At 35.4% G+C, this 14,649-nt stretch overlaps 1 protein-coding gene across 2 annotated transcripts in view; it reads left to right on the forward strand.

Annotated features, from left to right (window-relative positions):
* WASHC4 (WASH complex subunit 4) overlaps positions 1-14,649 on the forward strand; it is a 60,627-nt gene that overhangs the window by 40,847 nt on the left and 5,131 nt on the right. For both annotated transcript variants that reach the window (XM_045467301.1, XM_045467302.1), the window contains exons 25-30: positions 1,411-1,545; positions 3,239-3,347; positions 7,786-7,852; positions 8,299-8,385; positions 11,909-12,056; positions 14,429-14,525. In XM_045467301.1, coding sequence (XP_045323257.1) covers positions 1,411-1,545; positions 3,239-3,347; positions 7,786-7,852; positions 8,299-8,385; positions 11,909-12,056; positions 14,429-14,525 — 643 coding nt within the window. The remainder of the gene's footprint in view (positions 1-1,410; positions 1,546-3,238; positions 3,348-7,785; positions 7,853-8,298; positions 8,386-11,908; positions 12,057-14,428; positions 14,526-14,649) is intronic.

Here is a 14,649-nt window from a genome sequence, read left to right on the forward strand (position 1 = left end):
TGACTTTGGTTCAGGTCATGATCTCACGGTTTGTGGGTTTGAGCCCCACATCAGGCTCGGTGCTGACAGCTCAGAGATTCTGTGTCTTCCTCTCTGCCCCTCCCCCACTCAGGTTCCCTGTGTGTGTGTGTGTGTGTGTGTGTGTGTGTGTGTGTGTCTGTCTGTCTGTCTGTGTCTGTGTCTGTCTGTCTGTCTGTCTCTCTCTCTCTCAAAAATAAGTAAATATTAAAAAAAAAAAAAAAAAGAGTGGGAAGGATAAAGAAGGGACTATTTCTACCAGGACAACTACTAGTAAGATCAAGAAGAAAACAGTGTTTAAGCCACAGGAAAAATTATGAGGAAGCACCCATTTCTAACACTGGATAAATGAAGACTGTCAAAAAATGAAGTTTTTGAGGGTGGAGGAGATGGAAATTAGTACAAGTCTTCCAGCTTAGGTCAGAAATAATGTCATGTTATTTTGGCTTTAATCTCAGCTCAAATCCAACTTTTTCGGGGTTTTCTGAGTCTTGATCAGGGCCTTTTATTATTACTTATTCTCAAAGCACTGGCACTTCTCATTGTATGAATTATTCCAGATGAGATTTAATAATTTATTTCACATATACTTGTTTAAATGTCTGTTACTCCTGGGGCGCCTGGGTGGCGCAGTCGGTTAAGCGTCCGACTTCAGCCAGGTCACGATCTCGCGGTCCGGGAGTTCGAGCCCCGCGTCAGGCTCTGGGCTGATGGCTCAGAGCCTGGAGCCTGTTTCCGATTCTGTGTCTCCCTCTCTCTCTGCCCCTCCCCCGTTCATGCTCTGTCTCTGTCCCAAAAATAAATAAACGTTGAAAAAAATTAAAAAAAAAAAAATAAATGTCTGTTACTCCTGCTAGAATATAGACTTCATGATAACAAGCACCATGTCTAGTGTGAGAGCAGATACACCCTGCCTTGTGCAAAGGAGGTGCTCAAAATATTCCTGGGTACGTTATTGAATGTCTTCCTTCAGGAAAGTTCAAAGAGCACTGTGTTTCTTACTTTAGTATCATTCTAGGCATGTAGATTAGTAATAAGTAAGGAACAGGAACTTCTGATTGTGGTTTATGCCATAAAAGCTAGAGTGTTGAATTTGTATTTTTTATTCTCACTATAACTCTTAGTTCTGTTATGAAGATATTTTCCTTGTATTTCTTTTTTTTCCCCCTTTTATAGGTAGTTAAAATATTTAAGGGGAGCTTATAGAAAGTTCTGTAAACTTGGGCAATAAAAAAGCTTCATTTATTTAAATATTTTCAATGTGAATTAGGCTTTGTAAATATTAGACTTTATGAAATCTCACTTAGAGCTTATAGTTGTTATTCAGTCATGTTGATTTGACATTAATTTTTATATTAACTTCTCCCAATTTTTTGTATTTTAATTTTATAGGTTAATTTCACCTACCAGTTTTTGAAAAAGAAGTTCTACATATTCAGCCAGTTTATGTATGATGAACATATCAAATCCAGATTGATAAAAGATATTCGGTTTTTCAGGGAAGTCAAGGACCAAAATGATCATAAGGTATTTTTTATTTTTATATTCTTTTCAAGGTAGTTTGATTTGGCTGTTGAGTGTATAGGAGATGTTTATGCTGAAGTTCATTATGAAGCTCTCTAATGGGATTTTAGTTTTTTTGTTATTTTTCACAATAGTGTCTTCTAGATCTGGCCTCCAAGTTTCTTGTATTTTCCCTTATAGTTTGTTACTAGTAGGCTAACGTGTAAGGATCCATGTGGCCAGGTGTTACTTTTCTTTATTTATTTTAAAATAATGCAGAAGAGAAACATGCTTATCTTGAAACATTTAAACAATATAGAGTGCATAAACTAAATGACCTCACTCATTTCTCTTTCCTCCCAGTTTCATTCTCTGGAGGCAGTTGCTCTTAACGTTGTGATATGATGCTTTTAGATGTCTGTGTGATAAACATATTTGTTTGCATATACACGTATTGCTTTTTTTTCCCTAACAAAAAGGGAGTAATACTACGGAGATTATTTTACAGTATGCTTGTCACAAGTCTGTACATATAATAGATCTACCTCATTCTTTTTAACAGTTGACAGTAAAGATGTATATACCATAACTTATTTAACCTTCTCCTACTGACAGATATTTAGATTTTTCTGATTTTTTTAGTGTTATGTACAGTGCTACAGGGAACATCCTTACACATTTATTTCTGTGTATTGGGACATTATTTCTGAAAGATGAATTGCTTGAAGAGAAATTTCTAGGGCACAGAATATGAATATTTAAAGTTCTGATATATGTTGCCACAAGTTCTAAAAATACCACACCAACTGTTACTCCCCGTATTATAAGAATACTGTTTTCCCTTCACCCCTGCACTGAGTTTTCCAATAATGAAGAGAAATGTAAGTGGTACTATTATGGAGGCTTGTAGCCATGTGGCTAGCATGGTTTTTATATGGGTTTTATATTTTAGATGGGTTTTATATTTGACTTGCCACATATAGAACTATTTTAATTGCTCTTTAGCATCACCTAATTTCAACCGTCTATTATTCTAGGTGGTAGTTTTCATCAATGTCAGAGCAGTAAAATACTATTTCCTAGTAAAATAACTGAATAAAATTATAGATTACAGTTATAAGTAGAGAATTATATTAACTCCTTTTTATTGGAACAAATTACTAGTATTCAGAGAAGTGATCATTCTATTGTTTATGAGAATTATTTCCATTTGTTAATATAAAATGAGTAATTTTCTCTTTTAATTAGCTAAGACTTGAAAAATCATTTTTTATTAGTGATGGCAATTAGAAATTTTGGCTCAGCTGATGTATGTTATTTGGGAAGGAGTGTGTTTATATATGCAATACCTATTTTGCCACAGGAACTTGGCTGCACGACACTGAAGAAGTGTTTCTAGGAGGAATTGGTTCCTTTTATCTATTGATAGAGTAGTTGGATGTTGGGAGACTAATAATGGTGATGGAAAACTGAAGTTTGGTGGCTTTAATAATTATTTTCCTTAGCTAGTGACAAAAAGAAATTTAATTTGTATTGACCTTAAACATTGGTAGCTTTTGTGCTATAAATTTTGTCATTAGATTTAAGTGATTTTTTTTTTAAGCACAGTGGAAATACAAAATTAGAGAGGAAAATGGTATTAGCGTGGTTGATTTTGTAGGCATTTTACGCTTTAGGGGTTTTGTTAATAAAGGTAGTCTTTAAATTATCTCTTTAGTATCCTTTTGAAAGAGCAGAAAAATTTAATCGAGGCATCAGAAAACTTGGAATTACCCCAGAGGGACAAAGCTACCTTGATCAGTTCAGGCAACTCATCAGCCAGATTGGTAAGTTATTATAAAAGAGTTGGGAAATAAAGTACAAATTCCAAGTAGCTATCTCCTTGAATATCTCATATAAATAAACAATTTAATATGTGAGTGCCTGAGATCAACTTTATTCCACTGAGTCATTTTCTTACCAAAAGATTTTCAAGTATGATTACACTGTTGGTGCAGAAATAATTGATAGACTGTGGGACTGTGGACTAAAAGAAATTCAATAAAACCTCTTCAATTCAATTAAAAATATATTTACGTCGTCTCAAATATGCTCATATTAGTCAGATTGTAACTATTTATTAGGTACTTACTCTGTTCATGGCACTGTTCTGGGCTTTTAAAATGGGCTCCCTGAAGTTATAGCCTCAATGCAGAGGCATAAAATAATTTATGTGAAAAGTTAATTAGTAACATAAGTAAATAAGTTACATTACTTACAAATAAGTTTGGTTAAGGTTGAAATATTAAATGTTACAATTTTCTGTTATATCATTTCACATTTGTATATAATTTCTTGAGTTGTCCTGCCTTATAGGTAGAACTAGTTTCCCAAAACATGTTACATTATATTTAAAAGCAAGAACTACATTTAAAAATAATTGTAAATTAACAAAACTGTATACTTATTTAAGCTTTCCACAAAATGCCTGTGCAGGAGGCAGGTAATCATCATTTTAAAGATGAAAAAAGAAAAACTCAGACAAATAAATAGTATTGCTAGGACTTAAACTGGTTTTTTGGCTGAAGTCCAGAGGTATTCTGTATCCTTTACAATTGTAGACACTAAACAGTAAATTCTTATTGACTACACTTTGGTAAACTTATGCTTCCTGAGATTCGTTCATTCATTTATGAAACATTTACTAAGAATCTGTTATACCAAATACTCTTCTAGATGCTGAGAATACAAATAGCCTTTGTTCTCAAGGGGCTTTAAATTTACTAGTGGGAAAGGTGTTATAAGGATTTAGTTCTGGAGTAAAGTCACTGAACACTAGCTTAAGTTTTATAAATTAATTATGTTTATTTTTTTTTGAGAGAGAACACGAGCAGGGGAGGGGAGAGAGAGAGAGAGGGAGACACAGAATCTGAAGCAGGCTCCAGGCCCTGAGCTGTCAGCACAGAGCCCGACGTGGGGTTTGAACTCACGGACCTCAAGGTCATGACCTTAGCCGAAGTCGGATGCTTAACTGACCGAGCCACTCAGGCGCCCCTGCATATTAGACATTTCTATAAGAACTTAGAATTTTACATTTGTCATTTTTTTTCTTATTTTAAGCAATTTAATAAGGAGATTTGTCCCACAAGTAGTTTCCTCATAGAGCCATTTGATGTCATTAGACCGTAAGCTTCTGGAGCAGTAGATCTTAGCCCTTTTTGAGAATCTGATGAAAACTCTGAATTGGTTTTCCCCAGAATAGTGCCCATATACTGCACATACAGTTCCACATGTTCTTATACCAGAGTTAAGGTGCTTAAGGTCAGAGTCCAGGGACCTCAGACTTAGAGCTGTTTTTCTAAAGCAGCACTGCCTAAAACTTCATTTATTCGCAACTTCATTTATTCATACTCTGATTATGTATCAGAGTTCTTCTTCCCCACATGTGAATACTGCTTGCACTATTATTTATTTAATGTTTTAATATTTTTTAAAGTATAATTTTGTCCTATGAAATAGTCCTTAAATTATTGAAGATGACTGTGCTAGTCATCTTCCCCCATACACATTCTCCCCCAACACATAAAATCATGTCTCCTCACTTGCCGCCAGGAGGTATTCAGCATTTGATGAATACTATCCTTTTCACTTTGTTCCAAAATTTTATTCTTTACTCTCTTCTTAGAAAATACAAATTCTTTATCTCCATATAAACATAGTAATGTGTTTTTGAGTCTGTTAAATATATTGGGAAAAGGAGTAAGAAATCTCAGAGTTGGGAGCAAAAGGAAAAGTCCTTTTGTCTAATTACTTGCCTGCTGAAATAATCAGTACCACCAGTAACATTTATTGAACATCTGTGTGCCAAGGCTTTGCTGAGTGCTTTGTGTGTTCTAACTCCTATAAAACTCACAATGTTATGAGTATTGCTGTTTATTAATTCTGCAGGTATTTACTGAGGGCAACAAATGTTTCTAGGTGCTGATGATATATAGGGCACTAAACAAAATCTTTACCCTGTAGAGCTTAATTTAACAGATGAGGAGACAGAGATACAAAGTTTATAACTTGACCTAGATCTTCTAGCTAAAAAGTGGCAGAGTCCATTGAACCCAAGAAATCTGGCTTCAGAGAGTTCCTCTTAACTGTTGCTCTATACTTGCCTCTTAATAGCACATTTTGATCTGCTGGATATTGGTCTGCTAATTGTAGGAAAACAAACTAGATATTTTATATTTGTAAGACACATATTAGGGAAACATTTTAACATCATCTCTCATCTTGGGATAGCCTTAAAAATAGATTCAGTGATACCTATTTTGAGAGTTTTTAAAAACATCAGATGAGATAGTGTATGTAAAGAATGTATTGTAATGATTGTGAAATAATAACTTTACCTTTTTGTCCTTTCTCCCAACTCATTTCAATTCAGTTTAGCAACACATAGATGACTCTTGAACAATACATGTTTGAATTGTGCAAGTCTACTTATATGTATATGTTTTCATACTATTGTAGTACTGTAATTGTGTTTTCTCTTCCTTACGATTTTTTTTAAATTTAAATTTATGTTAGTTAACATGCAGTGTAGTCTGGGCTTCAGGAGTGGAACACAGTGATTCATCTCCTACATATGACACCCAGTGCTCATCCCCAAAACTGCCCTCCTTAATGCCCATCACACATATAACCCACACCCTCCCAGAAACCCTCAGTTTGTTCTCTGTATTTAAGAGTCTCTTATGGTTTGCCTCCCTCTCTGTTTTTATCTTTTCTTAATAACATTTTCTTTTCTCTAGCTTACTATATTGTAAGAATGCAATATACAATACACATAACATACAAAAAGTGTGTTAATTGACTTTGTCACTGGTTAAGGCCTCTGATTAACTGTAGGCTGTAAGTAGTTAAAAGTTACACACAGATTTTCAACTGTGGGGGTCTTGGGGGGTCCGGCACCCCTAGCTCCATGTTCAAGGGTCAACTGTATTATTGAATTCCTACTATGTGTAGGGGTGGAGCAGTGAGAACAGAAGCTGTGCCATGGATCTTGCATGCCAGTTGGGGGAGACACAAAGACACAGAATATGTCACTGTTAAGTGCTGGCTAAGAAGGTGTAATGGTTCTGGCCAATGGTATTCAGTGATGGTCAGGGAAAACTCTAAGGAGCAGGGACCTAAATGACATTGGGGAATAAGTCATGTGTGTATTCAGGGAAGGAGCATACCAGAGCGAGGCCACTGGAAGTGCCAAAGCCCTGGGTCTGTCTGGCATTTTGGGGACCTAGGGGCTGGAATGGAGGAGTTAGTAGAGTCCTGAGTGGTAGGGCAGGATATCAGAACAGCAGCAAGGGCACGATCACACAGGGCTTTGTTGACCACATAAGAGATTTGGGTTTTATTGAGATGGAAAGCCATTGTAGGGTTTCCAGAAAAGGAAGGATATGTACCCACCTACTTTGAAAAGAACCACCAGCACTGCTGCTATGTAGATAAAAGATTGGGGAGCAGGATGCTGATGGTGGAAGATTGGGGAGCAGGAGGTCTGGGCAAGAGATATGGTGGTTTGGAAGAGGATCATAGCTGTGAACGTGAAAAGTGGTGGGATTGTGGCTACATTCTGAAGGTGGGGCCATTATAATTTGCCCATTGATTAGATACGAAGTATGGAAGAAAGAAAGGAGTCAGGGATGACTTCAGGACATTTTGCCTGAGCAGTTGGAAGGATGGAAATGTCAGTTTCTGAGATGGGAAATATAATAGGGTGAAGATCTTGAGTTTGACTTAAACATTAAATTAAAAATTCTTAGTCTTGTAGGTGTAGGCATTGACTAAAAAAGCCTGAAGGAGTAGTCCAGGTTGGAGATGTAATTTGGGGGCATCAAGTAAAGACCTCTTGGCATCACTTCCAGCTGTATTGGTGGGGAGGGGTTGGTCTGGCAAGCACTCAGTGTGAGAATGAAGAAATTATTGACATAGTAACTTTAAAATGTTTGTTTTTAAACATGTAGTCAGCATTTAGTGAATTTAGTCTATCAAATGCCAGTCACATTTATTTTTAAGATATTTAATATAGCTGTGTATAAGTAGGTATATTTATATTTTAAGTGCACAAATATGTAAGTTTCACTTTTATGGAGTAAGAATTAAAGTAAAAGAGAGAAGAATCTTTTAGTACTTAGGAATAGAAACCCTGTAATTGCTATATGTGACTGTATTCCTGATTGTTAGAGTTTAGACTTACTTGAATAAATATCTGATTTGTGTCTGTGTGTCATTTTTAAGGTAATGCTATGGGCTATATACGAATGATAAGATCTGGTGGCCTTCATTGCAGCAGCAATGCCATTAGGTATGAATGCAAACATTTTTGTCTTATGCTATTTAAAAATTTTATGTCATTTAAATTTATTGTAGGTGGTATTGTAGAGAAGTTTTTTTTTTTCTTATTGATATATTTTGAGATAAATATGGAAGAAGACCATTAGTTCTGGTTATATTTTTTTCTTCTTGAATTTTAAGATTATAGCAGACCTTTGAAAATTTTTTTTCTCTTGAAGATATAGTTATCAGTACACTTTGTGAATGGTTCTAAAGATTACATGATTTTAAGGATTAAATTTGATTATTCATGTCTAAAGGTCAGTTTTAGAACTAAATTGGTTATATTAGTAATATAACAAATACAAAATTCTTTCCAGATAATATAGTTGAAAAATTTGGAGTCTTATAGTAGCCCTTCATATCTCTGTCAATTACTCCTATTTAACTTAATAAAATTATTTTCCAAATTCTTAGATTTGTACCTGATCTTGAAGATATTGTAAACTTTGAAGAACTAGTAAAAGAAGAAGGTCTTGCAGAAGAAACGTTGAGAGCAGCAAGGTAGGGGCACCTGGGTGGCTTAGTTGGTTAAATGTCCGACTCTTGATCGCGGCTCAGGTCATGATCTCATGGTTCATGGGATTCAGTCTTGGATTGGGCTCCTCACTGGCAGTGCAGAGCCTGCTTGGGATTCTCTCTCTCTCTCTCTCTCTCTCTCTCTCTCTCTCTTTCTCTCCTCTCTCTCTTTCTCAAATAAATTGATAAACATTAAAAAACAAGGTTAAAATCTAATTTTGGAATAATCTAAATTTGGAGATTTTAAAAAGTATATGTTTATATAAAAACATTTTAAAGGGGAGATTAGGAGGTAATATATAAACTTATGTTTTTGTGTTTTTATTATATAAGTTGTGGTCTCAGTTTATGAGATTCAATTTTTTTAAGACTGCAGTATTCTGAGATTTTTCCAACTTCACTAAAAAGTTATCTTCTAGAACACGGTATCTAATATAGTAGCCCCCAGCTACTTGTGGCTGTTGAGCATATGAAATGTGACTAGTCCAAATTGGAATGTGCTGAAGTACAAAGTATCTAAGTAACTTTGAGGATTTAGTCTAAAAAATGCCAAATATCTCATTGGTAAAATTCACTTCACCTCTCTTTTAACTGTTTTTATATTTGTTTGCCAGCACTATTCTAGAACACCTGTCCTTTATTTCATGTAATCTAGGCCAGCATTGTCCAGTACAGTCGCCACTACCACATGAAGCTGTTGAACACTTGGAATAGGGCTAATGGGCCGAGGAACTGAATTTAAATTTTTATTTTATTTAAATTAGGCAAATAAGATAGCTGATGGCTATGTTATTGGACAGTGCAGATGTACAGACTTTAGTAAGTGGTGATTTTTCAACATAATTGAAAACTTGAGAGAGGCATGCAGAATTATTAAATTCTTTAGAAAACTACAGATTTTATTAATAAAATATTATATAATAATTATTATCTAATTATAACAGTTTATTGACTCAGACATGAAGGGGCACCCCTGGACAAAGTGGACACAATTTGAGTCTCAAAAAGAATCGTGGTAGAAATCAGTTAAGTAAAAAAAGAACATTAAGATATATTAAGTAAAAAAAGAAACCATGAATCCTACTGATGATAAGAAAGATTGGAGGAGTAGAGGGAAAGTTCCTTTTTACAGAAGAATGCCAGCTGATAGATATAGATGAGAAAATGTAGGGAGAAATCACTGTTTTGCAATCACCACAGTAAATGCTTGAAATCAGACAAAAATCATCAATAAAAATGGTTTTGGAGAGCAGAGTATTCATTTACTATCAGAAGATTATCCCACAAATTGCTCAATAACTACAAAGGGGAAAACTATGTCTATGAGGGAGAGGTTGATGTATTCCACCTTAACTCAGTGATCAAACATAGCATCACCAGTTCACAGGACACACTGACATTATGGGATCTTCTCATGCAATGTAACAGCAAGTACCTATGTTGTATTCTTGCCAGAAAGGTTTACTCTGGATTTATTTTAAGGGAGATTCTGAGACATTATCTGAGACATTCAAAGTTTGAGGCATTCCGTGAAACACCTGGCCTGGACTCTTAAAAAATGGCATGAAGGACAAAAAAGGCAACGAGACTATTCTAGATTAGGAAACTAAAGAGACCTGACAACCAAATGCAGTGGGTATTCCTTAATCATATCCTAGATAAGGGAAAAGGGGGGCTATACAGGACATTTGGGGGATAATTAGGGAAATTAGAACATGTGTATATTAGATAATACTGTATTTTATTTTGGGGTGTAATGATATATTGTGGCTTTGTAGGAAAATTTCTTGGCTCTTAATAGATTCATATTAAAGCACTTGTGGGCCGAGTGACAAATCTGTAACTTTAAATGTTTCCAGAAAAAACAAATGTGGCAAATGTTACATGGTGAAGAGTAAATAGGTGTTCATTATACTATGTTTTAACTTTTCAACAGGCTTGAATTTTTTTTTAATGAAAAAAAAAATGTGTGCATATTTATGAGAATAAGGCCCCAACACAAGATTTGCTTTGAAATAGTCTATTATAGGATAGCTTAGTTCTTTGCCAAATTAAAGGAGCCATGTACAGTTAATAATATATTTAAAGTCATTTGCCCTGAAATTACTAATTTTTGGCTTGTATGTCAAAGAAGAAAATCAGACTGTTGTCTCTTATTAAGTGATATCATCCATTTAAATATTGATGATCTTTTAAAAATATTTTTGAAGCAGTTTAAGGTCAGAGAGGTGGGATAATATCTTTTAAGATCTCTAGGGTAAAGCTGTCTGCTAATAGCAAGTTCAGATTTATGCAAAGGAGTGGATGACTGACATCAAGTGAAGGAAAGTTCCTGGCAGGTGAAGTCAAGGAGTTGTGGGATTGTGATAATGAATCAATTATCTAAATGGGCAACGGAGTCTTCCAGGATGATGGAGAACTAAAACATGTATCATAGTCCTAAGATAATAAAGGTAGGGCAATGGGTTAAAAGGTTAGTAGATGCCTGATATCAGGAAGGAGTAGCTGGGTAGTTGGATATAGTGGGATCATGAAAGTCTCAAAGGAGAGGTTTCTACCTTTTAGTGGTGGGGGAATAATAATTTGAAAGTGATGATAGTTGTGGGGCGCCTGGGTGTCTCAGTCAGTTAAGCGTCTGATTTCAGCTCAAGTCATGATCTTATGGTTCCTGGGTTCAAGTCCCATGTCGGGCTCTGCTGACAGCTCAGAGCCTTGGAGCCTGCTTCGGATTCTGTGTCTCCTCCTCTCTCTCTGTCCCTTCCTCACTTGCACTTGGTCTCTCTCTCTCTCTCAAAAATAAATAAAACATTTTAAAAAGTTAACAAAAAATGTGGTGGTAGATGTAAATGAGGGATGAAGGAGAAAAAGCAGCTAAAGTTTCCAAATGTTGAGTGGGAAGCTAAGTTCTTGAGGAGGAGCCAGGTTCCAGTTGAGGTAGGGAGGTATAGAAGAAGCATTAGTGAAGAGAGTTAAAAAGAGGAGTTTATTTACAATGAAATGGAATTCTACAGGGCTTATTGTGGGAAGAAGAAATATAAAACTGTTATTTTAAGTTTGAAGATGCCCTGCATATTTTATTTTAGGGAATAAGTTTATTAAACAGTTGGGATCAGCTTTTGTCCATAAGAAAATAAGTTTATTCTGAACTCCAAGGAAATTGACTTAGAAATTAGAAACGTCTTCTAACGTTTTATACTTTTGAGTACTCTCATTGAAACTGATGAGAGTTGGATTTAAAAAGCTGGACCTTCGTGGGGCATCTGGATGGCTCAGTCGGTTAAGCGTCCTACTTTGGTTTTGGCTCAGGTCATGATCTCCTGGTTCGAGGGTTTGAGCCCCACGTCGGGGTCTGTGCTGGCAGTGCAGAGCCTGCCTAGGATTCTCTCTTTCCCCTTCCCTCTGTCCCTTCCCTGCTTGCTCTCAGATTAAAAAAAAAAAGAAAGAAAGAGAGAAAAAGCCACACCTTCTTTTAAGAAAGGAACCAGGTAAATATTTTTTTGTATTTTAGGCATTTGGATTCAGTCCTCAGTGATCACACACGAAATTCTGCCGAAGGCACAGAGTATTTCAAAATGCTTGTAGATGTTTTTGCTCCAGAATTTCGAAGGCCAAAGAATATACATCTTCGAAATTTCTATATCATTGTTCCCCCTCTGGTGAGTATTTTATACCCAAAATGATTTTTTTTTAAGTTAATATGTCCATTTTCTTTACAGCAGGAAATGCATATAGACTATATTACTTTCTGGTTATAGATAAAACTTAAATGTAATCTCCGTGAATATGGCCTAGGAATTTTACTTAACTAGTTATGCAGAATGAAACTTCAGATAGATTTTTATTTGTTTGTAACTGCTAGAAAAATCCTAGTGTGATTTGAAGTGAGTGTACATCAGGCGCCTGGGTGGCTCAGTCGGTTAAGTGTCCAACTCTTGATTTCGGCTTAGGTCATGATCTCATGGTTTGTGAGTTCAAGCCCCATGTCATGCTCTGTGCTGATAGCATGGAGGCTGCTTGGGATCCTCCCTCTCTACCCCTCCCCAACTCGTGCTCTCTCTCTCTCAAAATAAACTTTAAATTGAGTGTACATCATTATATATGTATCATATAATCTTCGGGTTGAATTATACCATAATATTGTAAGTGATTAATGTAGACCAACTTTAACTGTTACAATATGAAGTTATTTCTAACACATCTCTTGAAAGTATTACTGTTTAAGGACAACTTCTGTATTCAGTAGTAAATACTAACATCTAGACTAAATTTTTAGTGCTTCCTTATAGTATACAGTGTGTCCACTGCTCTAATTCTATATAGTTGCAACCAAAAAGTAGCTCAAGTTATCCAAAATCACATTATACAAACAGTGGTTGCAGTGCGGAAAATGGAGTTAAGAGATTAGAGAGGCTTATACTAGCAATAAGAGTTACGTTTCCCTAAAGATTTCTATAATAAAACTTTTTTTAAAATTGTAAATGGGTAAGTCTAAAATCTAAATATCACTAAACAAATGTAACCTTTTGGTTACATCTAACTTGGAGAGTAATAAATTTTCATATTGCTGCCTGACTTAACACATATCCTCTTACATATTACGATTATTATCCTTTGAAAGCAGCAGATGGTTTGTAGACACCTTTTCTTCGTAAATGTTCTCTTACACTTTTTTTAATATGTTTATTGTTAGTGCTCTATCATAATTATATGTCATAACTGTGATGTAGCAGAAGTGTCCATATTCATCTGATAAATACTATCTTTCCATCTTAAGACAGTGTCAAACTGGAGGCAGATTTGTCTTATACTCTGTAACAGTGTAGTTAACTTAGGGTGACTTCTTACCATGTGTCTTGAACTTGAAGAACAGCATACTGCAGACATGGTGAACAGCGGTCCGGAAGTTTAAGGAAGAGTGGAGTTGTGCAGGGCAACTGTCAGAATTCTAGGACAGAAGGACACGAAGTGTAGGACACTCTGCTTACGCTTGAGTTTATCATTGAATTCCAGAAAGAAGACAAACATAAATGAGATATCAAAAAAAGATTTAACCATTTGTAAAGATTTCACAAATATGTGATTGATTGCCAAGTGAGTTTTACACGCATAAAAGTGAAAGTTGATATTGTTTCCAACAAAGTAGGCTGTTATAGTACTTTTCACATGTATCACAATTATTTTTATAGGTCTCTACCCTTCTACAACTGTGCTATCCGTATATAGCCACAAGTGGCTGCTTAAATTTAAGTTAATTAAAATTTTATATGATAAAAAAATCTAGTTCCTCAGTTTTGTGAGCCACATTTCAAGTTCTCAGTGGCCATATGTGGCTAGTGGCTTACTGTATTGGATAGTACAGATATACGATATTTCTGTCATTGCTGAGAGTGCTGCTCTAGAGTGTGGACTTTTTGATGGTATTCATTTTTTTATCGTAGTTACTTAATACCTGATAGAAGTTTCAGTAAATCTTTATTGAATAAATGACAAGGTATTTTGTAAGAGCTGAATTTTTAGAAAAGCCTTTTTGGGGGCAATTCATTTCTCCAGATGACTCATTCTTTAACCCAGAATCTGATAAATAGTATTTTCGAATGAATTGGGCAGAAGCAAGGACTACCACACATAAGAGCACTTATGCTTTGAAGTAAATAAAGCAGGCCTACTTTTCTGATTCCAGCTTTCACTTAGAGTGTGACTTTGGACAAGTTTCAGCCTCTAGGCTTCAGTGTTCTCATCTGCAACATGTTCATAATATTTTATAATGAACCATATACAAGGCACTGTGGTTAGGGTAAGTGGTGATCGAGGGAGGGCTTGTAGTTAGAGGACTTGGAAAGAAGAGCCGTTAAAAGATACTTGTACAGATTGTGATCTCACCAGGGGACTATTTATAGGAGGAACATGTCTCAAATCAAAAGGACAGGAATCTAGAAGGGTTCCTATTTATCATTTTTGAAATGTCTCCTTTATGAACTAAATTCTGAAGATATTTTAGCCCAGTTGTTTCTCTAATATATCTTTTTAGACCCTCAACTTTGTAGAGCATTCCATTAGCTGCAAGGAGAAATTGAATAAAAAAAACAAAATTGGAGCTGCTTTTACTGATGATGGCTTTGCCATGGGTAAGCTTAATGCAATTGTTTTTCCATTAATTTTATGTTCATTATTACCATGGATTTTAAGAAACATTTGCTTAATAGATCTGTGTGCTCTTTGTAGATTTGTTTTTCATGAGCAGTGTTTACT

The sequence above is a fragment of the Leopardus geoffroyi genome, chromosome B4 (genome assembly GCF_018350155.1).
Source record: "Leopardus geoffroyi isolate Oge1 chromosome B4, O.geoffroyi_Oge1_pat1.0, whole genome shotgun sequence".
Taxonomy (NCBI): Eukaryota; Metazoa; Chordata; class Mammalia; order Carnivora; family Felidae; genus Leopardus; species Leopardus geoffroyi.